This window comes from Ictidomys tridecemlineatus, chromosome 6 (genome assembly GCF_052094955.1).
Source record: "Ictidomys tridecemlineatus isolate mIctTri1 chromosome 6, mIctTri1.hap1, whole genome shotgun sequence".
Lineage (NCBI taxonomy): Eukaryota > Metazoa > Chordata > Mammalia > Rodentia > Sciuridae > Ictidomys > Ictidomys tridecemlineatus.
Window position 1 is genome coordinate 143,168,545 of NC_135482.1, and position 17,878 is coordinate 143,186,422.

The following is a 17,878-nucleotide window of genomic DNA, read 5'->3' on the forward strand; positions in this document are numbered from 1 at the left end:
TATCTTTGTCTTTTAAGTGTAGCAAAAATCCACCTCTTATAGACTGCTTCATGCAATTAACTGTCTCACACTGATTACTGAATTGCTCTTCCACACCGTTTTACTTAGAAATAAATTACTTTTTATTCATTGTGAAGTTGCTGTGGGAGGGGATGATATCATAGCCCTTGTTATATAACCATATTGCCTATCAACATATCTTATTACAATTATTTCAGTTGTTCTACTATAATGAGATCTCCCCAAGGAGAGCCTGTATATTGTATTCCTGGCACCTATTTTGTTGTTGTTGTTGTTTCTGGCACATGGTTTATACCTAATGAAGGTTTGCTAAGTGAAAACTTTAATGAATATAGAAGTGACTACTGAGTTATTTTTCAATATCTTTGTCCCCTTATCCACCTACATCTTTTGATCATTGCTCTAAGTAAAAATGGTCAGCATTGACTAAGTTTTTTTAGTTCTCAGAAATGGTTTTCAACTTCTTCAACAAGTGGTTATCCCCCATCAGCAAAGCTCTGTTAATTGTGCCTCATTCCACTACCTGGGTACACTTGGGCAAGTTACTTAGCATATTTGACCTTTTTGTTTTCCTAATACAAATGGAAATAATAATATCACTCCACCTAGTGAGATAATTTTCAGGTTAAGTACCTCCATACATATAATGCATTTAGGATAGACGGTGTCTAATACATAGTAAGAATCACTGTAGATGGTGACTAATACATAGTAAGAATCACTGTTAGCCATTATTATTCGTTCTTACCCTAATCAAAAATCCATTGAGATAATTTGATATAAGAATGGATTGCAGCAGATTACAACAGACACTAGTATGGCAATAAGTAAATCAATGGAAGTGTAACTGATGTGATTCTGCAATCTGTATACGTGGTAAAAATGGGAGTTCATAACCCACTTGAATCTAAGTGTGAAATATGATATGTCAAGAACTACATAATGTTTTGAACAACCAACAATAAAAAAAGAATGGATTGTTTCTCTTTCCCTAAATCATTCATATTTTACTGTTATCTTTCCAATTGAGAAAACTTAATGGTGTTAAAAAGAATTCTGAATGGTATAATTTGCTAATTTGAGGTAATTTATATTCCTTCTTTCTGAAGCATGGCTTGTCCATATTTCTTCTGCCCAATATAAACTCTACTAGGATAGACAGGTTTTGTAGGCATTCATCATGCTGCATATGGCAAAGTATGGATGACTTCTTCTTCTTCTTCTTCTTCTTCTTCTTCTTCTTCTTCTTCTTCTTCTTCTTCTTTTGGTATTGGGGATTGAACTCAAGGACACTGAAGCACTGAACCACATCTCAGCCCTATTTTGTATTTTATGTAAGACAGGGTCTCACTGAGTTGCTTAGTGCCTTGCAGTTACTGAGGCTGGCTTTGAACGTGAGATTCTCCTGACTCAGCCTCCCAAGCCACTGGGATTACAGGCGTGCACCATCACACCTGGCTGGACTTCTTAATGAAAAATTTAAACCCACAATTTTCTTTTATCGGTTTTGTACTATGATTAATATTCTCCAAATAAACAAAGGAGAAAAAAAGCATAAGTATCTCCAACATCAGACAGGCTTTTATTAATGTCATATCAAAAGCCATTTAACTATAATGTGGTTAAGACTGTCTTATTTAAACCAGGTTATGTCATAACACTGCTGTAGAAAAGGTGAATAGTTCACATTGTACTGCATGTTCAGTCTCTCATAATTAAACTTAGCAATATAAAATTCTTTGTAGAGCTACATTTGATTCCTAATTGGCCTAAGACCTGAAAAATCTCTATATATGCAATTTGTTACTTGTAAATGAGTTCTGCTCCCAAAATGTGTAGCTAAGTTCAATTGTTTTAAATTAGTAAAATATTTTACTATAGAAACAAGGTGTTCTAAGATGTTAGGTACATTGGACAGCCCATAAACAATTTGCCCATAAATAACCTCTAGAAATAGTTCTATAGAATGCTACTAATACCTAATTATGATGCAGAAACGTGTTTTCGAAGTTAAGATTGGGATGCTAAGTCTTAAGTCTAAACCCTAAACTGCAAGTTTCCCATTTCCCTGCTTCTTTTGTAATCCAATTTCTGTTCAGATGGAATCATGCTTCCTTCATTTCAAGCCTAATATAGTTTAAAGTTGCAGCTTGGAAAAGGTAGGTACTGGAATGACTCTGAGGTGTAACTAGAGAGGGAGGAAGACAATGGGGTTAGATTAAGAAAAACAACTGAGATTTTCTGTCTTATTTTTTCTTGTAGCTGCCTGCTTCTTTACATCAGTAGCCTCCAAAGTGGGGAGCACACTCCCCAGGCATAGTTAATGTAAAGCTTTGTAACATAGAAAAATATACTAGAATCTCAAGTTGCTTTTTTTCTTAAATATAAAAAATAAATTGAACCTTCTAGTATAAATGTATGTGTTTTAGTCAGCTTTTTTTGCTGCTGTAATTAAAAGACCTGCAAGAACAATTTTAAGGAGGGAAAGTTTATTTGGGAGTTCACAGTTTCAGAGGTCTCAGTCCATAAACAGCTGGCTCCATTTCTGGGGGCTGAAGTAAGGATGAACATCATGGCAGAACAGACTGGTGGAGAAAGTGGCTCACATGATGAACAGAAAGGAGAGAGAGGGAGACTCCACTTGCCAGATACAAAATATATACCCAAAAGGCACGCCCCTAATAAGCCACTTCTCCAGCTATACCCTAACCGGCTTTCAGCTACCACTCAGTTAATCTCATCAGGAACATGATTCACTGATTGAATTGAGGCTTTCATTACCCAATCATTTCACCTCTGAGTGTTCGTTCATTGTCTCACACGTGAGCTTTGAGGGGATACCTCATATCTAAACCATAACAATGTGGAAGATACTCATCCCTATTGCCAGGGTCATTGTGGTCATATATGATTTCATGAGGCATCTACAATGGTATCCACAGGATATATAGAAAGCTGAATATCAGAAGAGGAAAGAGTGTATGGTCATAACTTGGAAAGAGAGACAATGGCATATTATCACACATTTGCTTTCATTGTAATGTATCATATTCCAATTTCTCTAATCCAGTTAAATGAAATAAGCCATATTATTACATTATAACTAGATTAATCCTCAGCAAGTGGACCTGTGGTCATTTTCAAATAATGTGCAAAATTGAACACAATACTAGAAAACACTAGGAAAATGCTATATCTACTCATAGTTTTGTATAGGTACATGACATATTTTTTGAAAAAACTGCTGTATAGTATATCTGATCTGATAAGTAATATAAAAAAGTCAAATGTAAAAGATTTTAAAATTTTGATGTTATATCATCCCTCAGTTATGATGAATTTCACTGTAGGTTTGTAGTGTGCCTTGATAGTTTGATATACTGGTTAAAAATGAAAATATATAGATAATGTTAAAAATGAATAGTTACATATAGCAGGTTTATGCTCATTTTTGTTTTTCAAACTAGTTGAAATGTATGATCAAGGCATTTGAAACCATGGATACAGGCAACAGGCCAGCCATCTCTTTAGTCTTTTTAAACATTTTCATTATCAGTCTATCCTCTTCCCCCTCTGTCACTCTGCTTTGTGGCTTATAAGTAAAGCCTCACTCATTTTTAAGATGCCTGTGAAACACAACTCAGTCTCATGAATTTTATTTTAAGTAAATAGACATAGTGTGGTGTCTGTTAATTAATATATTTTTTTGTTTGTGCTTGTATCAACTTTATCATAATGTGTTGAAAGACAAAAGTGAGCTTTTAGATTATAAAGGACTAAAATAATATTGCAAACGAACTTGAAATTTATAGTATGAGAGTGTTGGGGACTGGGAAAGAAGTCAGTGCTAAGGGGTTGGATACAAGGACTTTGCCCTGGGGAAGGAACTGGAAGAACCAAATGAAGCTTTAAGGAAGGCTAATTCCCCAGTGAAATTACAATTCAGTGAATGAGGACCTAAATTCAAAAGAAGCAAGGTTACAGTTTTAAAGTATGGTTACAACCTGTTTATATAGAGAGTTGATTGTAAAATAGATGTGTTTGCTAAATGAAAAATAGAAGAAAAAAAATCCCTGGAGCTACTTGGCTGTTTACCTGATACCAGATGACATTTTTGTATATATAGGATGAGCAAAGAGCAGATGGTGACTAGTCATTCACCATAGCTTTATCTCTTTGTCTTATTTTACTACTTTAAAGGAAGGATAACAGGAAAAGTACTGGAGTGAGGTATAGAGTTCATGCTTCCATCAGAATTACCAGTGACTCAAGTTAGTCTTGAAACACTCTGGTTGCCAAAACCAGTTTTGGAGTTTCTCTATCAATGTAGTAAAGATTAGAACCGTGTCAAAACATTCTTGTGAAAAATAAATGAGTTTGTGAACTGGGATTTCAAATAGATATTTTTGGAAAATGCCATAGATCTGAACAACAGAGCCACAAATCAGTTATTTCAGGACATACTGTAAACTATGCTCTAGTGGTTTGAGAAAAATGAATTAAGAAATATTGCACCAAGTCTTAGTGAGGAAGGATAAGTCATTTCTTCAACAGAAGAATGGCTAAAAGCATATAACCTATATGAATTAAGCCATATCATCTTTCAGGATTCAACACTATGTTCTAGTGCAAAGTAAGGAAAGACTCATAATAAGAATAGGCACTACACACAGATAAAATGCTTTTGAAAGATTATTATTTTTCTCTAGGTTTTATGGAAATTGTCTTCCATCTTTTTCTGACTACTGTTTGTGTTTGTGGATGTACTTACATATTTGGTAAAAAGTCATAAAACTGTGACACAGAACAAAATTCAGATTTTAATATTTTCTGGAGATTCTACAAAAAATAGAGTAATTACCTTGGATAAATAATTTGATTTCCTACAATGTAGTGTGTGTGTGTGTGTGTGTGTGTGTGTGTGTGTGTATGCTTGTGTGTGTATAGAGATATGTGTTTGAACTGGCAATACATTCAAGTGGAGTTCTCTATACTCAATGTGGAGTAGCATATAAGTAAAATTAGAAAATAGGAACCAAACTAATTTTTTTCCATTGATATTAAGTATGATTGTATTAAATGAAGGTAAAATATGTAAGACAAAATTTATAATAACATTAATTGCATTTAAGGTCATATTTGATGATCTAATTTAACTTTTGGTATAGCACATTCATTGTTTAACAATATCTTGAAATCTTAATTCTAAAATAAGAAGAATGCCACCTCCACCTGATGAAAATGCAAAAGAGCAAAAAGCTGTTTAACCTTACATCTTTTCACTTAAAATATCTTTGGGGCTTCTAAGGTCTCTTGGATATATATTTTGAAAACACTTTCTCTCATTTTTTCATTCTTGTTTTGTTTCTGCTCTTCATCAGGACAAACACATGTTCAAGGACACATCGGAAGGATGGAATTTATGGTCTGCTTGTTCCAGTGTGCATTAGATTTGCAGTCATTGAATAGATTAGTTTAAGCAATTAAAAGAGACACCATATAAACCTTACACAAGCATATAATGATGCCAGGAGGCAGTAATGGCCTTGGGAGAATATAAATCAAATAATCAGAATAAGATTATATTGTGGTTCCTTTTCAGAAATGCAAGAGAGAAAGCATAAACTTTTCCATGCATTCATCCTTGATCTTATTTAATGTTTTTGAGAAGACAGAAAAAAAAAAATGTTGTTTTTTTTTTTTGAAAGGGATTTTTAAGGATACATCAGTAAACATTATTCTGGAGGTTTGTGTTTGGTTTTGTTTATATTCATTTGCATATTATGGACTGCTGTTTGCATAATAAGACCACTGTTATTTCTAGTCAGTCCACGGGTGATTACACATATGAATAACACAATCCTGTATCCTTTGTGATATATATTATTGTAATCTATGAAAGTATCCTGACAATTTTTGGCATTGAGGAACAGTGAATTATGCTGAAGAGTGTTAGATGACAATTCCACAGTGTTGTACTGCCATTTAAAAGGCAGAAGAATCTAAAACACACATACAATTTGTTTAAATGTGCCTTACATATGCAATGCTATGATGAGAAAGTGAGCTTATGCATGGATACAGATCTGGACAGGTTGGCCCCTGTTGATAAATCTCTATGACTGACAGAATTGCACAGTGATCTACATATATAAGATGGCCAACCAATTACACTGAGTAGGGGGTGATTCTGACACTGATCTTTACAGGACAGGCTTAAAGATTTGATATAGACCAGCCTCTTTTGGCTTAATCTTTAAAATCAAAATTATATCCTCAAAGACTTGTAATCATAATAGAGGAGAGCAGGGTGGGGTAGTAATACAAAACTTGCTGCCAGGAACACTCCTGTTGCCTTCTGGAAATGTTGGGATCATTCTCAAAGGGAAGGGACCCAGAGTGAGAATTCAGGAAAATAAAGCTGGTTGTGTGTGAGAAGTAAGGCTAAGCCTTTTTTTAACTCCTTATTTTTTTCTTAAGGGCTGCCAAATAAATGACTCATACACTTGTTATTCTCAGAATGCACGTGAGCCCACAGAATACTACACATTTCAACAAATTATTTTTTAGGTTCTTCTACAGTGAAAATTATGTGAGAGTAATAATCATCACACCATGCCTAGTGTTAAGCATGTAGATTTTTTGAATGTCTAATCAGAGTTTCAAGAAATACCAACCTGGATCAACTTTCTAGGTGTGAGATAATCTAGTTTCCCTTCATAAGAATATCTAAGGCAGATTTGCTTTACTATTTCCTCACTTTTCAAAGAGTATGCATTTATAATTGTGGAAAAGATCAAGGGAGGATTGCATCTAGAGTAATACTAAAATAGCACAATATGTGCATATACTTTGTACTCATGACTAGAGACCAAAATACAGTTATCATAAACATGATCTTTTTAGGACCTGTGGCTTTTCCATGAAAAATTTTTTTGCTATAAATGTTCATTCTCAAAAGATGAAATGTAACTAATTATGTCTCAAGAGTGTGTATAAGTCACATTTCAGATTTATTTAGATGAAAAATCTACTAGCTAATAGAACAGATTCTATAATTGATTCTGTATATATCTGTGAATGTAAAATTTTGAGAGAAACCCATTTTAGATGCTTTAAGTCAAAGCGCCTGTTTTTCTGAAGCTTTTGATAACATTCTGTAAAGTAAGTCAATCACTGCTTGTCATTGAGAAATGGTTTGAATGGATATTTAATTGATGTGCATGATCTTGTTTCATGCAGAAAAGTGCTGAGCAAGAAAGTGACATTAAAATTTGTCCATCATGCTATTGAAATTCAAGAGTACCAAGTACAAGGTTCTTTTACCTGACAGGGTTATGTTATGAAAATAATTGTAAGTTTTGGACTGTAGTGATACAATTTATTATTACTATATATGCTTCTGGGTGTACAAAAATTGCAAAAAAATGATGAAATGAAAAATTTATACATAATTCATATTTTGGGGGAAATCTGAATTTCAAAAAAAGGGTTAAATAATGGATTTGAAAATAAATATTAGTGGGCATGACACTGATCATAGCAAACTATGGGCCTGGATCTTAGGTATATTTCAAACATTGAAGAAAAAAAAATGGAATCACTGAGATGTCTTCATAATAGCAAGAGTATCAGAAAAATGTGTGGGGGATATTTTTAGTTCTGAATAAAACTGTCCGCTTACAGGAATGATTCAGAAATAAATTATCATTTTCAGTATGGCTTTTGATGGCCTTTATTATATTTTAAGTAATAAAACAGACAAGTGTGTTTGAAGTGTTAGAGCTAAGGGGCTCCAGCTATACTTGAAGGGAGTCTGTGCCATGTTGTAACAAGCAGGCTTTGGAGTAAGAAGGTCTCAGTTGGAATTCCATCTCTGGCAATATCTGCTTAATTGATATTATGCCATTCACATGTTCAGGATTTGTGCTCTATACAATGGGGATAGCATACTAATGGGATATTTTAAGAGTTACAGATCATATATGTATTGTTTCTAAAATATAATAAATTGTTGCTTTAGTCGGCTTCTTATTATGACAAGAACAACTTGGAGGAGAAAATTTTAATTGGGGCTAATTGTTTCAGAGGTCTAAGTCTATAAACAGCATAGCCTATTGCTCTGGGCCCAAGGTGAGGTAGCACATTATGGTGGAAGGGCAGAGAGGAGGAAAGCAGCAAAGCCCATGGTGGCCAGGAAGCAGAAGGAGGGGACTCGGCGCAAGACATACCCTTTCAGGACACACTCCAAAAGCCTACCTCCTCTACCCATGCTTCACTTCCCTCCATTTACAACCCACTCAGTTCATTCAAACTAGGATGGATTTATTAGGTTACAGTTTTCAGAATCTGATAATTTCACCTGTGAATATCCCTACATTGATCTAGGAATTTTGGGTAGGCACTTCATATCCAAACCTTAAGAGTTGTCAAAAGAAAGAAAGAAAGAAAAAAGGTTATATGTTGAACTTAGAAGGAGTTTTCTGGTGTTGTACGTGGATATTTGTCCTTGGACTATTTTTTAATCAATGATTTGATGTAGATATATAGATTATGCTTATTATATTTTCATGCAACACAAAGCTTAATTGACAGCTAATATATTGGATGATTGACAGAATCAGAGTTTAGAGAAAGTTGACTGATGGAAACAATATGCCTAAGCCATCAGCATGAAATAAAGTCCTCCACTCAGATATAAGATGCCAACTACAAGAACCAAGGACGAAGGAGTCAAGATTTGACAACATCTCATCTTAAAGACTTAGGAACTCTTAGCTGATTGTAAGTGTACTATGAGTCATCCTGTGATGAGAATGCCAAGAAAAGCTAATGGAATCTTGGGCATCATTATTAGAAGTATACTGTATGAAGCCACGGTGGGGGGTGGTGGTGGGCAGTAATTCCCACAGTTCTCTGCAGTGATCAGAACAGCTGGAAGATAATGTAATGTATTGAACATTGCTTTTTGTAAGACATTGTAAAATTAGAAGAGGACAAAGAAGTGTCTGGAAATAATTCCATATAAGGAAATTTGGTAGGTTAAGTGTTATTATTACCTGCAAGTATTTCAAAGACTTTTGCATAGAAAAAGAAATAAACTTCTTCTTTTAAACTTCATCTGACAAAACATAAGATTAATGGAAGTTATATAAGCAGGTAAATTTGGATTTTCTGTAATGAAGTAACTTCTTTCTAAACTGAACTGTTAAAAATGGAATGCTTTCCCTTATGAGGTGGTAAATCTCTTGCCAATGTAAGTGTTGAAGCAGATGCTGAATGATCTTGTGTCAGAACTAGATGAGAGGTTTCTTCAATCCACAAGCATGCAATGAGTGCCTGCTAGATACCAGTGCTACAGAACTGATAAAACAGAGGCTACTGAATGGCATTAATCTAAAAATAGCAATACATATCCCAATGTAGTGATGGGGCTTCCAACCTATTCCCAGTCCTCTAATTATTCTGTAAATGTGAGATTCCGTAGTAAGATTTAAGAGGTAAAAAATGAAATGATCAAATTAAACCCTTGATATCAAAAATGTTTTGACTTAATTTTAACACTTGTATGCTGCATTTATTATTAAAAGGTGCATATTTTTATATTTGTATCCTTTTTTTCCAGTCAAATGTTATATTTATGTAGTGGGCTTGTATATAATTTTTGTCACTTAAGAAATATACACATATGTCTTAATATTTGGGAAAACTGTATTATATTAAAGCAGCACCCCCCTAAGGAATTTTCTGCAATGATAGAAATGCTCTATATATCAACCAATGCATGCGTTTTTTGAGCAATAAGTAGTGTAATTGAGGAACTAATTTTTAAATTTTATTTAATTATTATTTACATTAAAGAGTACATACGATAAGTAGCAATAATTTAGGGTAGTGCTGCTCTAAACAACAAGATTCACTTGACATCACTACAAGTAATTGCACCTGTCAATTAATAAATACACATATGATTAAAGGGATTATTTGTTTTCTTTGTTGTTATGAGGATTTAGATACATGCTTTTATTTTAGGCCATTTTTCCCTTTCAATCTAATATGGTATTTCTCATCTTCGACAAAGTATAGATTCCTTGGGACCTTTAATGTCCCTTTTCAGTTGTTAGGTAAACAGCTATCTTGGTGTGGGCCTTCTGCCTTGTTCTATTTCTTTTATGTTGGTCTCTGAGTTAGGCATTGATGTTTTCATTTGATAAGTTTATTTGGGCGTCAGACTATAGGCCACTTCTAGTTCATCACTTGGCTTCACACCATTTTATTTTATCAGCTCATGCTCTCTGATTCTAAGTTACTAACAGCTCTGTACAGAAGACTTCTCCAGTTTTCTTCTCTTCACATTGCATCTCATTCTCTTGCCTCTTTATCATGGAGTTCATTTTTTCTTACAAATATGCCTTTATGAATACTGTCACACTCTCACAACCTTGTAGCAAGACACCAGACACTAAACTCATGAAAGCAGCTTAACAGAGGTCAACTTAAAATTACAGATTCATAGACATTTAGAGCAAACATGTATTTAAGAAATATTTTAGTCTCTCTATTGCTCATGAAGAAACTGCTTTTGTTGTTGTTGTTGTTTCTACTCTTTCTAGGAAATATATCTTTATATTTTCTAAGGACTGACACTGTTTTCCTAAGGAAACCCTCATTTTAGCTAGCCACTGTAGGTCTATCAAGACAGCCTCCACAGAAAGTGGTAAGTTGAAGAGTGAATAAATGCAATTGTATTTGGCTTTGGATGTTTCAAAGTTTGGAAATGTTTTTGTTACCCACAGCACACCTTCTGATGCATTACTTGTTTAGTACTTTCACTTTCTATAGACATTTATTATGTTATACATTTAATACTTTATACAACTCAAATAACAAGTTGGATGATATCCCTCTTTGCTAAATGAGAAAATCAAAACTCAGAAACCCAAGACACTTACTTCAGAGTGTGTGTATCTAGCTGCAGACATAAGAAATGAACTAGCCTTTCTCTTGCTTAAATTTCTAGTCCCCATGCCAAGAAATGAGTGTTATGAGAATACATGATACATACATTTAAAAATGCAGCATATAATTCAGCCATTTTTCTCATTCATTGCATACATTAGAAATGACAAAAATTTCCAAAAGATTCAGGTGATATACATTTAAGTGGAAAGCACTATTTGACCTTGAAATCCCGGCTTCTGCTTCCAATTTATAATTTGGTACTGCTTTGCCTAGTTAAATATTTATACACCTAAAATATATTTTAGATAAAAATTTATATCTATTTTAAGGCATTTCATCTTCTCTTTCATGTGACAACTATAGCTGATGTTAAAAACAATCAGAACTTATTCTATTAATAAAGTCATAATGTTCCTGGCTTTACTATGCTATTAGGGCATAATGAGTTGCTGTGATTAAAAATAATCAGTCATTCATAAGAAATGTAATAAATAAATTATGAAACATTCTGCAATCGATTAATAATAAATACCTGATCTCAGGTGTGCTGGCCCTGAGGGGGGAAAAGAAATAAGACATTTTAATATAAATGGGAGAACGGTGACTTGTAAAAGGTCGTGGTTGGAATGTTTGAGCAGGTTGCTTTTTGGGGTATATGGAGGAGGCTGTAATAGCTCGAAGAGTGTAGTCTGGAAGACTTCCTAAGCATATGGAGTGGTGAGAAAAAGTGGCACAGAAATGCTAGTGAGGAAAGAAGAAAATTGGATGAATCAAGGGAAAAGCCTGGGGGAAGGGAAAGGCCTGAGGGAAGGAAGAGAGAACAGATGTCGAGATGGCCATTATGGGTCTTTTGACATCATGCGATTATTTTGAGTATATTTTTTTAAAAGAATAAGCTCCCGTAATAGTTCAATAAAGGGCTGAACCGGCTGGAATGGCTAAAGAAGGTTTTACATGATAGCACTTTCCAGTTTCAGCATATTGGTTGAAGTAGATTTTAGAATTAAAAATGTCCTCTGCTGGATATGCTGGAGGTTTTCATTTTTATGCACTGCATAGCATCACAATGACTTTATTTTATTGTGTGTATTATTTCCTTTCTAAATGTGAGAACATTGCACAAAGCCTGAAAGATTTCAGATCCTCAATTTTTCTTATTTATATAAAGAAACACTTAATTTTTTCTAAAATATGAAGAGACTTACTACTGGTTGTTTAATACATTATGTTTAACAAATTGAAAAAAAATAGATGCTTAATAGATTTAGACTTTTATACAATGATTGTTTGGCAGATAGAAGTTGAGGGTTCTGTAATGCTTTTAACTTTACATGTGTCCCGGATTTATCACCCCCCTAAATTAAAACAGTAATTAAACATATTTATATTACAGATAATTTATAGTTATAGATTGAGCCATGAAAACCACACAAGGTCCACAGTTCTTTAGAGCAAATATTTAAGTTAAACAAACAAACAAATTCTGCAGCACAGAATTTTACAGTGACCCAGTAGGCCAAAGCCAGGGTATGTACAAGCTCTAAGTGAGAGTGGTCCATCTTTTTACTGTTCAGTACTAAAGTGCGCTGTCATCACGATTCATCTTCTTCAGTTTTTGTGTTTACTAATACCATTAGATTTTTTGCTTTCTCTATCTTTATCTGGCATGCTTAGCCTGTCTGAAAGGAAGCAATACATATAAATGCACAGAGAAGTACTCCATTTGAGCCTAATCTTTAAATGCATCACATTCTATTTTCTTCTCCAGAAAATAGTAAGAATAAGAGTTTGTTACATTCTGTTTAGTGCTTACCTTATTGTCAATAAAGACACCCATGTCACTACTGGTTTTCTGAATATAAGCTCAATAGAGTATAGAGTTTGCACTAGGTGTTCATTTTGTACAGCTAAAAGACTCACAAATTATAAAGAGATAATGTATGATTGTTTTCAAGTTTGGAAACTATTCATAGCATTTATTAGTAGTTTTAATATTTATATTATATTATTCACAATGTTAGTATATTGCTATTGAACAAACAGAGTAAACTCAAATTTTCCCCAAAGAAACATTTACATGCTATACTTGTTTTCTCAAAAGAGAAAAAATAGGTTGCCTCATTCAAAATAGTTTCTTGATATGAGGTCAGGAGCAAAGATCCTCTGCTTTTAGATTGACAAAGTGAGCTCCTGTGTCCCTTTTATATTACCTAATTAAACTGTGTTTTTGTTATATCCCTAAAGAAGGCTAAAGAACATTCTAAGTTTTCTCAAGGAGATGCTGTCCCGATTTTTGTTGCGTTTGCCCAACAAAAGTATTTGGTAAGAAAGATGATTTGAATATTTTGTCATATCATCTCTATATTATTATAAAAAATGGAAAATTATTTTCAAAAGTGCTGACACGAGTCATTAAAAACAAAGTTTATCAATTCGGTACATTTAGATGGAAATCATTAAAATTACCTGAGTAATGATTTTTTTTTAACTTTAATTAGATTCCAATTGGATTCAAACCCATCTCCTGGCTACTCAATTATGAAAAGCAAGTAAACCAAGTAGCAAATGCAAAACACTGGAAATGAAAGATTCAATGAAGTGCCACAGCTTAAGGATCTATTTGGCGTTTTACTCTTCTGAGAATGGAGTCTCTTCATGGTATAATATTCCAGTGTTTGACTTTCTTTGCACATCCCTTTTTCTATAACTTTTTCATAGATGAGTGTTTTGGTCAACTTTTTCACTGTTATGACCAAAATACCTGAGAAGAACAAGATTAGAGGAGGAAAACTTTATTTGGGGGCTCAAGGTCTCAGAATTCTCAGTCTGCAGATGGCTAGCTTCATGACTCTGGGCCTGAGATGAGGCAGAAGAACATCATCACAGAAGTGTATGGCAGAAGAAAGCAGCTGGGAACATGGAACCAGGAAGCAGACAGAAAGCTCTGCTCATAGAGGACAAAATTCAAACCCAAAGCACACACCCAGTGACCCACCTCCACCAGGCATACCCTATTTACCTACAGTTTCCACCCAGTTAATCTCTACCAGGTGATTAATGCCCTGATTAGGTTAAAGCTCTCATTTCACAGTAAGAATCTTGTATTATCTCACACAGGAGCTTTTGGGAGACATCTCATATCTAAACAATAATTCACATGTAAAATAGGTCTGCTTATAATTGATGAGGTTTTTCTTTGGCAATATCTGTAGTACTTATGAAGTTGTTTTGACTCAATCTCTTTTGCACCTTTGATCAAATACCTGAAGACAACTACTTCTAACCCTGTCTACTCTAATGTGGACCCAGGAGAGTGACACATGCCTTCTTTAACACATTAAAACCCATTAAGACAGCAAGCTTTATTCATCAAAGATTCTTTCCATTATCCCCTTTTCTAGTGGAACAATGTTATCTAATGTATATGAAGTAATTACTTGCTTTACAATTTTTTTAAGAGAGAGAATTTTTTAATATTTATTTTTTAGTTTTCGGTGGACACAACATCTTTATTTTATTTTTATATGGTGCTGAGGATTGAACCCAGCACCCCGCACATGCCAGGTGAGCACATTCCCAGTTGAGCCACATTCCTAGCCCCTTTACAATTTTTGTTAGCCAAAGACTTCTACAAAGTATAGTCAAAATTTTTGACTACCATAAAAACGTTATCCTTTCGTCCATTAAATTCTGTCCAAACATAAATATGTGACATTTTAGGCTATCCAGTCTTATGTTGAAAATGTTTATATTACCTTGTTAACTTAATTTCAATAATTCTTAAATTGTGCAAAAGTATATCGATTTCTATTACTCCCTTTGAGAACTCTCTAAAGAATTCCACTTATTTTCTCAATTTATTCAATATCTATTTAGCATCAGGCAGTGTAACTGATGTTGGGAACACAATGGTGGTACCAATGGAGCTTGTTTAATGCCATCTTGGTCCTCAAAGTCTAATTTAGACCTTAATTCACATAATTAAAAAAATCACCAAATCTGATTTTTTTGGTTGCCTTTACAATGCCCTTTTAAAATGTCACACCAGTGGAGTATTGGTATATATGCCTTAACATATATCACAGTATTTCCATTTTGGCTCTGTTTTAAATTGTGTTATTTAAAGAAAGATATACATGGCAATTTTTTTGTGTGTACTACAGCCATGTCAACATCAACACAAATCAGTATGTGAAATGAATAGAAGTAGAAAAAGATATACAGAGGTTTGTATATAGAGAGGTTTGTGTATACATATACACACAAACACACACATATACATTTAAATGAACTTTCTATAGCTGTTACATTTTGGAGTGATCAATTCAATAAAACAATTGAATAAGGTTTTGATTATTTTGCCAAGTGATAACCTATACAGATGAACCTGTGATAAAAGAAAAGGTAACTGTAACTAAATATATGTGATTTTGGATAATTTGAAAATAAATCAGCAAAGTTGTTGCAATTTTATAAGTTAATGGAATGTTACTAATATAATTTGCATTAGTGATCTATTTCCCTTTGAAAAATATTTTCTTCATTCTATACCAGGCCTTAAAATGGTAATGAATGCTGCTACTTTCTGTTTTCTTAGGCGTTCAATTATAAATTCTGCTAATGTAGCAATTGTAACATCAATGGATAGAATATTATGGCTTCTAAAGAAAAATTATTCATAATCTTAACTACTACTTCATGTTAAATCCAAAGAAGTAAATAATAATGTGAGAGTGACCTTCATTATTTCTTGGGCTGAATTTAATTAACAGGAAACCAACTTTTTCCGTGTACACACTGTGGCCCTTTGAAATTTGTTGGAGTGATTGAATTCCTGTCATGAATTCTTTATAGGATTTTCAAAATAACTGGAGGAAAGAATGTAGATAAAACAAATCAAGATGTATAACTTATATGGCAGTTAACAAAGCGCTCTGATTCACATGGGGTCCAGTGATATGCCCTTGCTTAAAAATATTTAATTATATGTCACTTTCAAAAATTAAAAAAAAATTCCCGATTATTTTCTTTTAAACTGCTTTTTAAGATGTCTATAGAACAATAACAAAATTATCACCTAATTTTGACTGATGACCAAAAGCTATGTTTAAAAGTAGATATATTTTGAAGTGAACATGAGGTCATCACAAGTGTTTAGATCTCAGTTAAGTTACAGAAATATGAAGATTGATCTTTCTTGCCTGAAAGTCAATTCACAAAGCTTTCAGATAATTTCTGCTATTTTGTACTTTTAATACTTTTATTCTTAGTGCCAAATTGCTTTCTAGTCATTACCTTTGACCCTTGAACAACATGAGTTTGAACTGTGAAGGTCGATTTATACTTGAACTTTTTTTTTTTTTTAGTTCAATGACAATTTGCAAAAACTCATAGAACTGCCTACCCTAGAAATGTTGAAAAGGGCATGTCATTACAGGACAAAATATATGGATATAGTAGTCTATTTTATCACTAACTACCATAAAACATAAAACAATCTACAGGCTTTGGGGTATATATTTGTATTTGGCAAGTGAAAAATCTCTCTCTGCTTTCTGATCATCATGTGAGTTGTTTTCTTGTATCATACTCTTTGGACTCACCTGGAGCCCCAAGGAATGGATCTGGCTATCAATGGATTGAGATCTCTGAAACCCTGAGTCCTCAAATAAACTTTTCCTCCTTTACAGTTGTTCTGGTCAGGTCCTTTAATCACAGCAACAACAACAACAACGAAAAACTTCCTAAAATACTCATAGAAGTGCATAGCCTAGAAATATTGAAAAGGGCATGTCATTACAGGACAAAATATATAGATAGGGTAGTCTATTTTATCACTAACTACCATAAAACATAAAGCAATCTACAATTTACATACACAAGATCTTACCATACAAGGGTATATGGCATTAGTAGCAGTGCAGAGAAATGTAAAGAGGCAGTATGAAGTCATAACTAAATAAAATTTATTTTTGGACATACTGTACTACTGTAATAATTTCCTGGCCTCCTCCTGTTGCCATGTGGTGAGTTCAAGTGTTGTATCTGCTTATAACATGGTGTGATGCTAATCATCTCCACGGGAGCAGTTAGTCTCTCCAGTAAATTGCATATTGCAGTAAAAAGGGATCTCTCAGAATTCTTGCAATTTTTCAATGCATATAATACATGTAATAAACAAAACTTGCTAATCAACTGTTTATTTTATTGGTCAACAGCAGATGCTTAATAGTTTTGTGGGATTCAAAAATTATAAGCAGAGTTTAAACCAGGAGCAGAGAGGAGACCCCAGAGAGCCCTGAGCAGCCCCACTACCACTGCTGACCTAGTTATCATCCTACCCCAGGAATAGCTAAAGCAGCTGCAGCCTGCTCCAGTCACTATCGGCACCGTCATTACCCCAAACTGAGACCCAGCAGCTGCCCCTAGCAGCTGCAAGCAGTTGCCTGCCCTCAATGTGGCCTGCACCAAGCTAGTTACAATGGACAGTGGCACAGGGAGTAGCAGCTCAGGAGGCTTCACACTGGTCATGCCTGCCAACAGTGACAATATCATCACAATAACGGTTTTTAAAACAGTAATATGATTCAGTAGAAGAAATGGATATGCTTTCATCAATAAGAATAATTTCAAGGAAGATATATGTGTACATGAAATGCCCTAAAAAATGCCAGGAAATACCTTTAGAGTACAGATTTCCCATGAGAGACACTGTGCTTTGATGTTTTCCAAGGAGAAATAGGCGAAGAGGAAGCCACTGTTACAGGCTTGGATGGAGTTCTAGTTCAAGGCAGTGAATATGCTATAGTCTATAACCATTATATATGAAGTCCACATCACAGGGGTCCTCCTCACAATTACTAGCAGAAATACCAGAATAATTAGAGCAGGGAAA

At 34.1% G+C, this 17,878-nt stretch overlaps 1 protein-coding gene across 11 annotated transcripts in view; it reads left to right on the plus strand.

The window, feature by feature from the left end:
- Pcdh9 (protocadherin 9) overlaps positions 1-17,878 on the plus strand; it is an 848,769-nt gene that overhangs the window by 249,881 nt on the left and 581,010 nt on the right. The window contains exon 3 of one of the 11 annotated variants that reach the window (XM_040281432.2): positions 13,482-13,583. The exons of the other annotated variants lie outside the window; for them this stretch is intronic. Coding sequence (XP_040137366.1) covers positions 13,482-13,568 — 87 coding nt within the window. The 3' untranslated portion in view covers positions 13,569-13,583. Of the gene's footprint in view, positions 1-13,481; positions 13,584-17,878 lie in introns of those variants that run through there. 11 annotated transcript variants of the gene reach the window in all.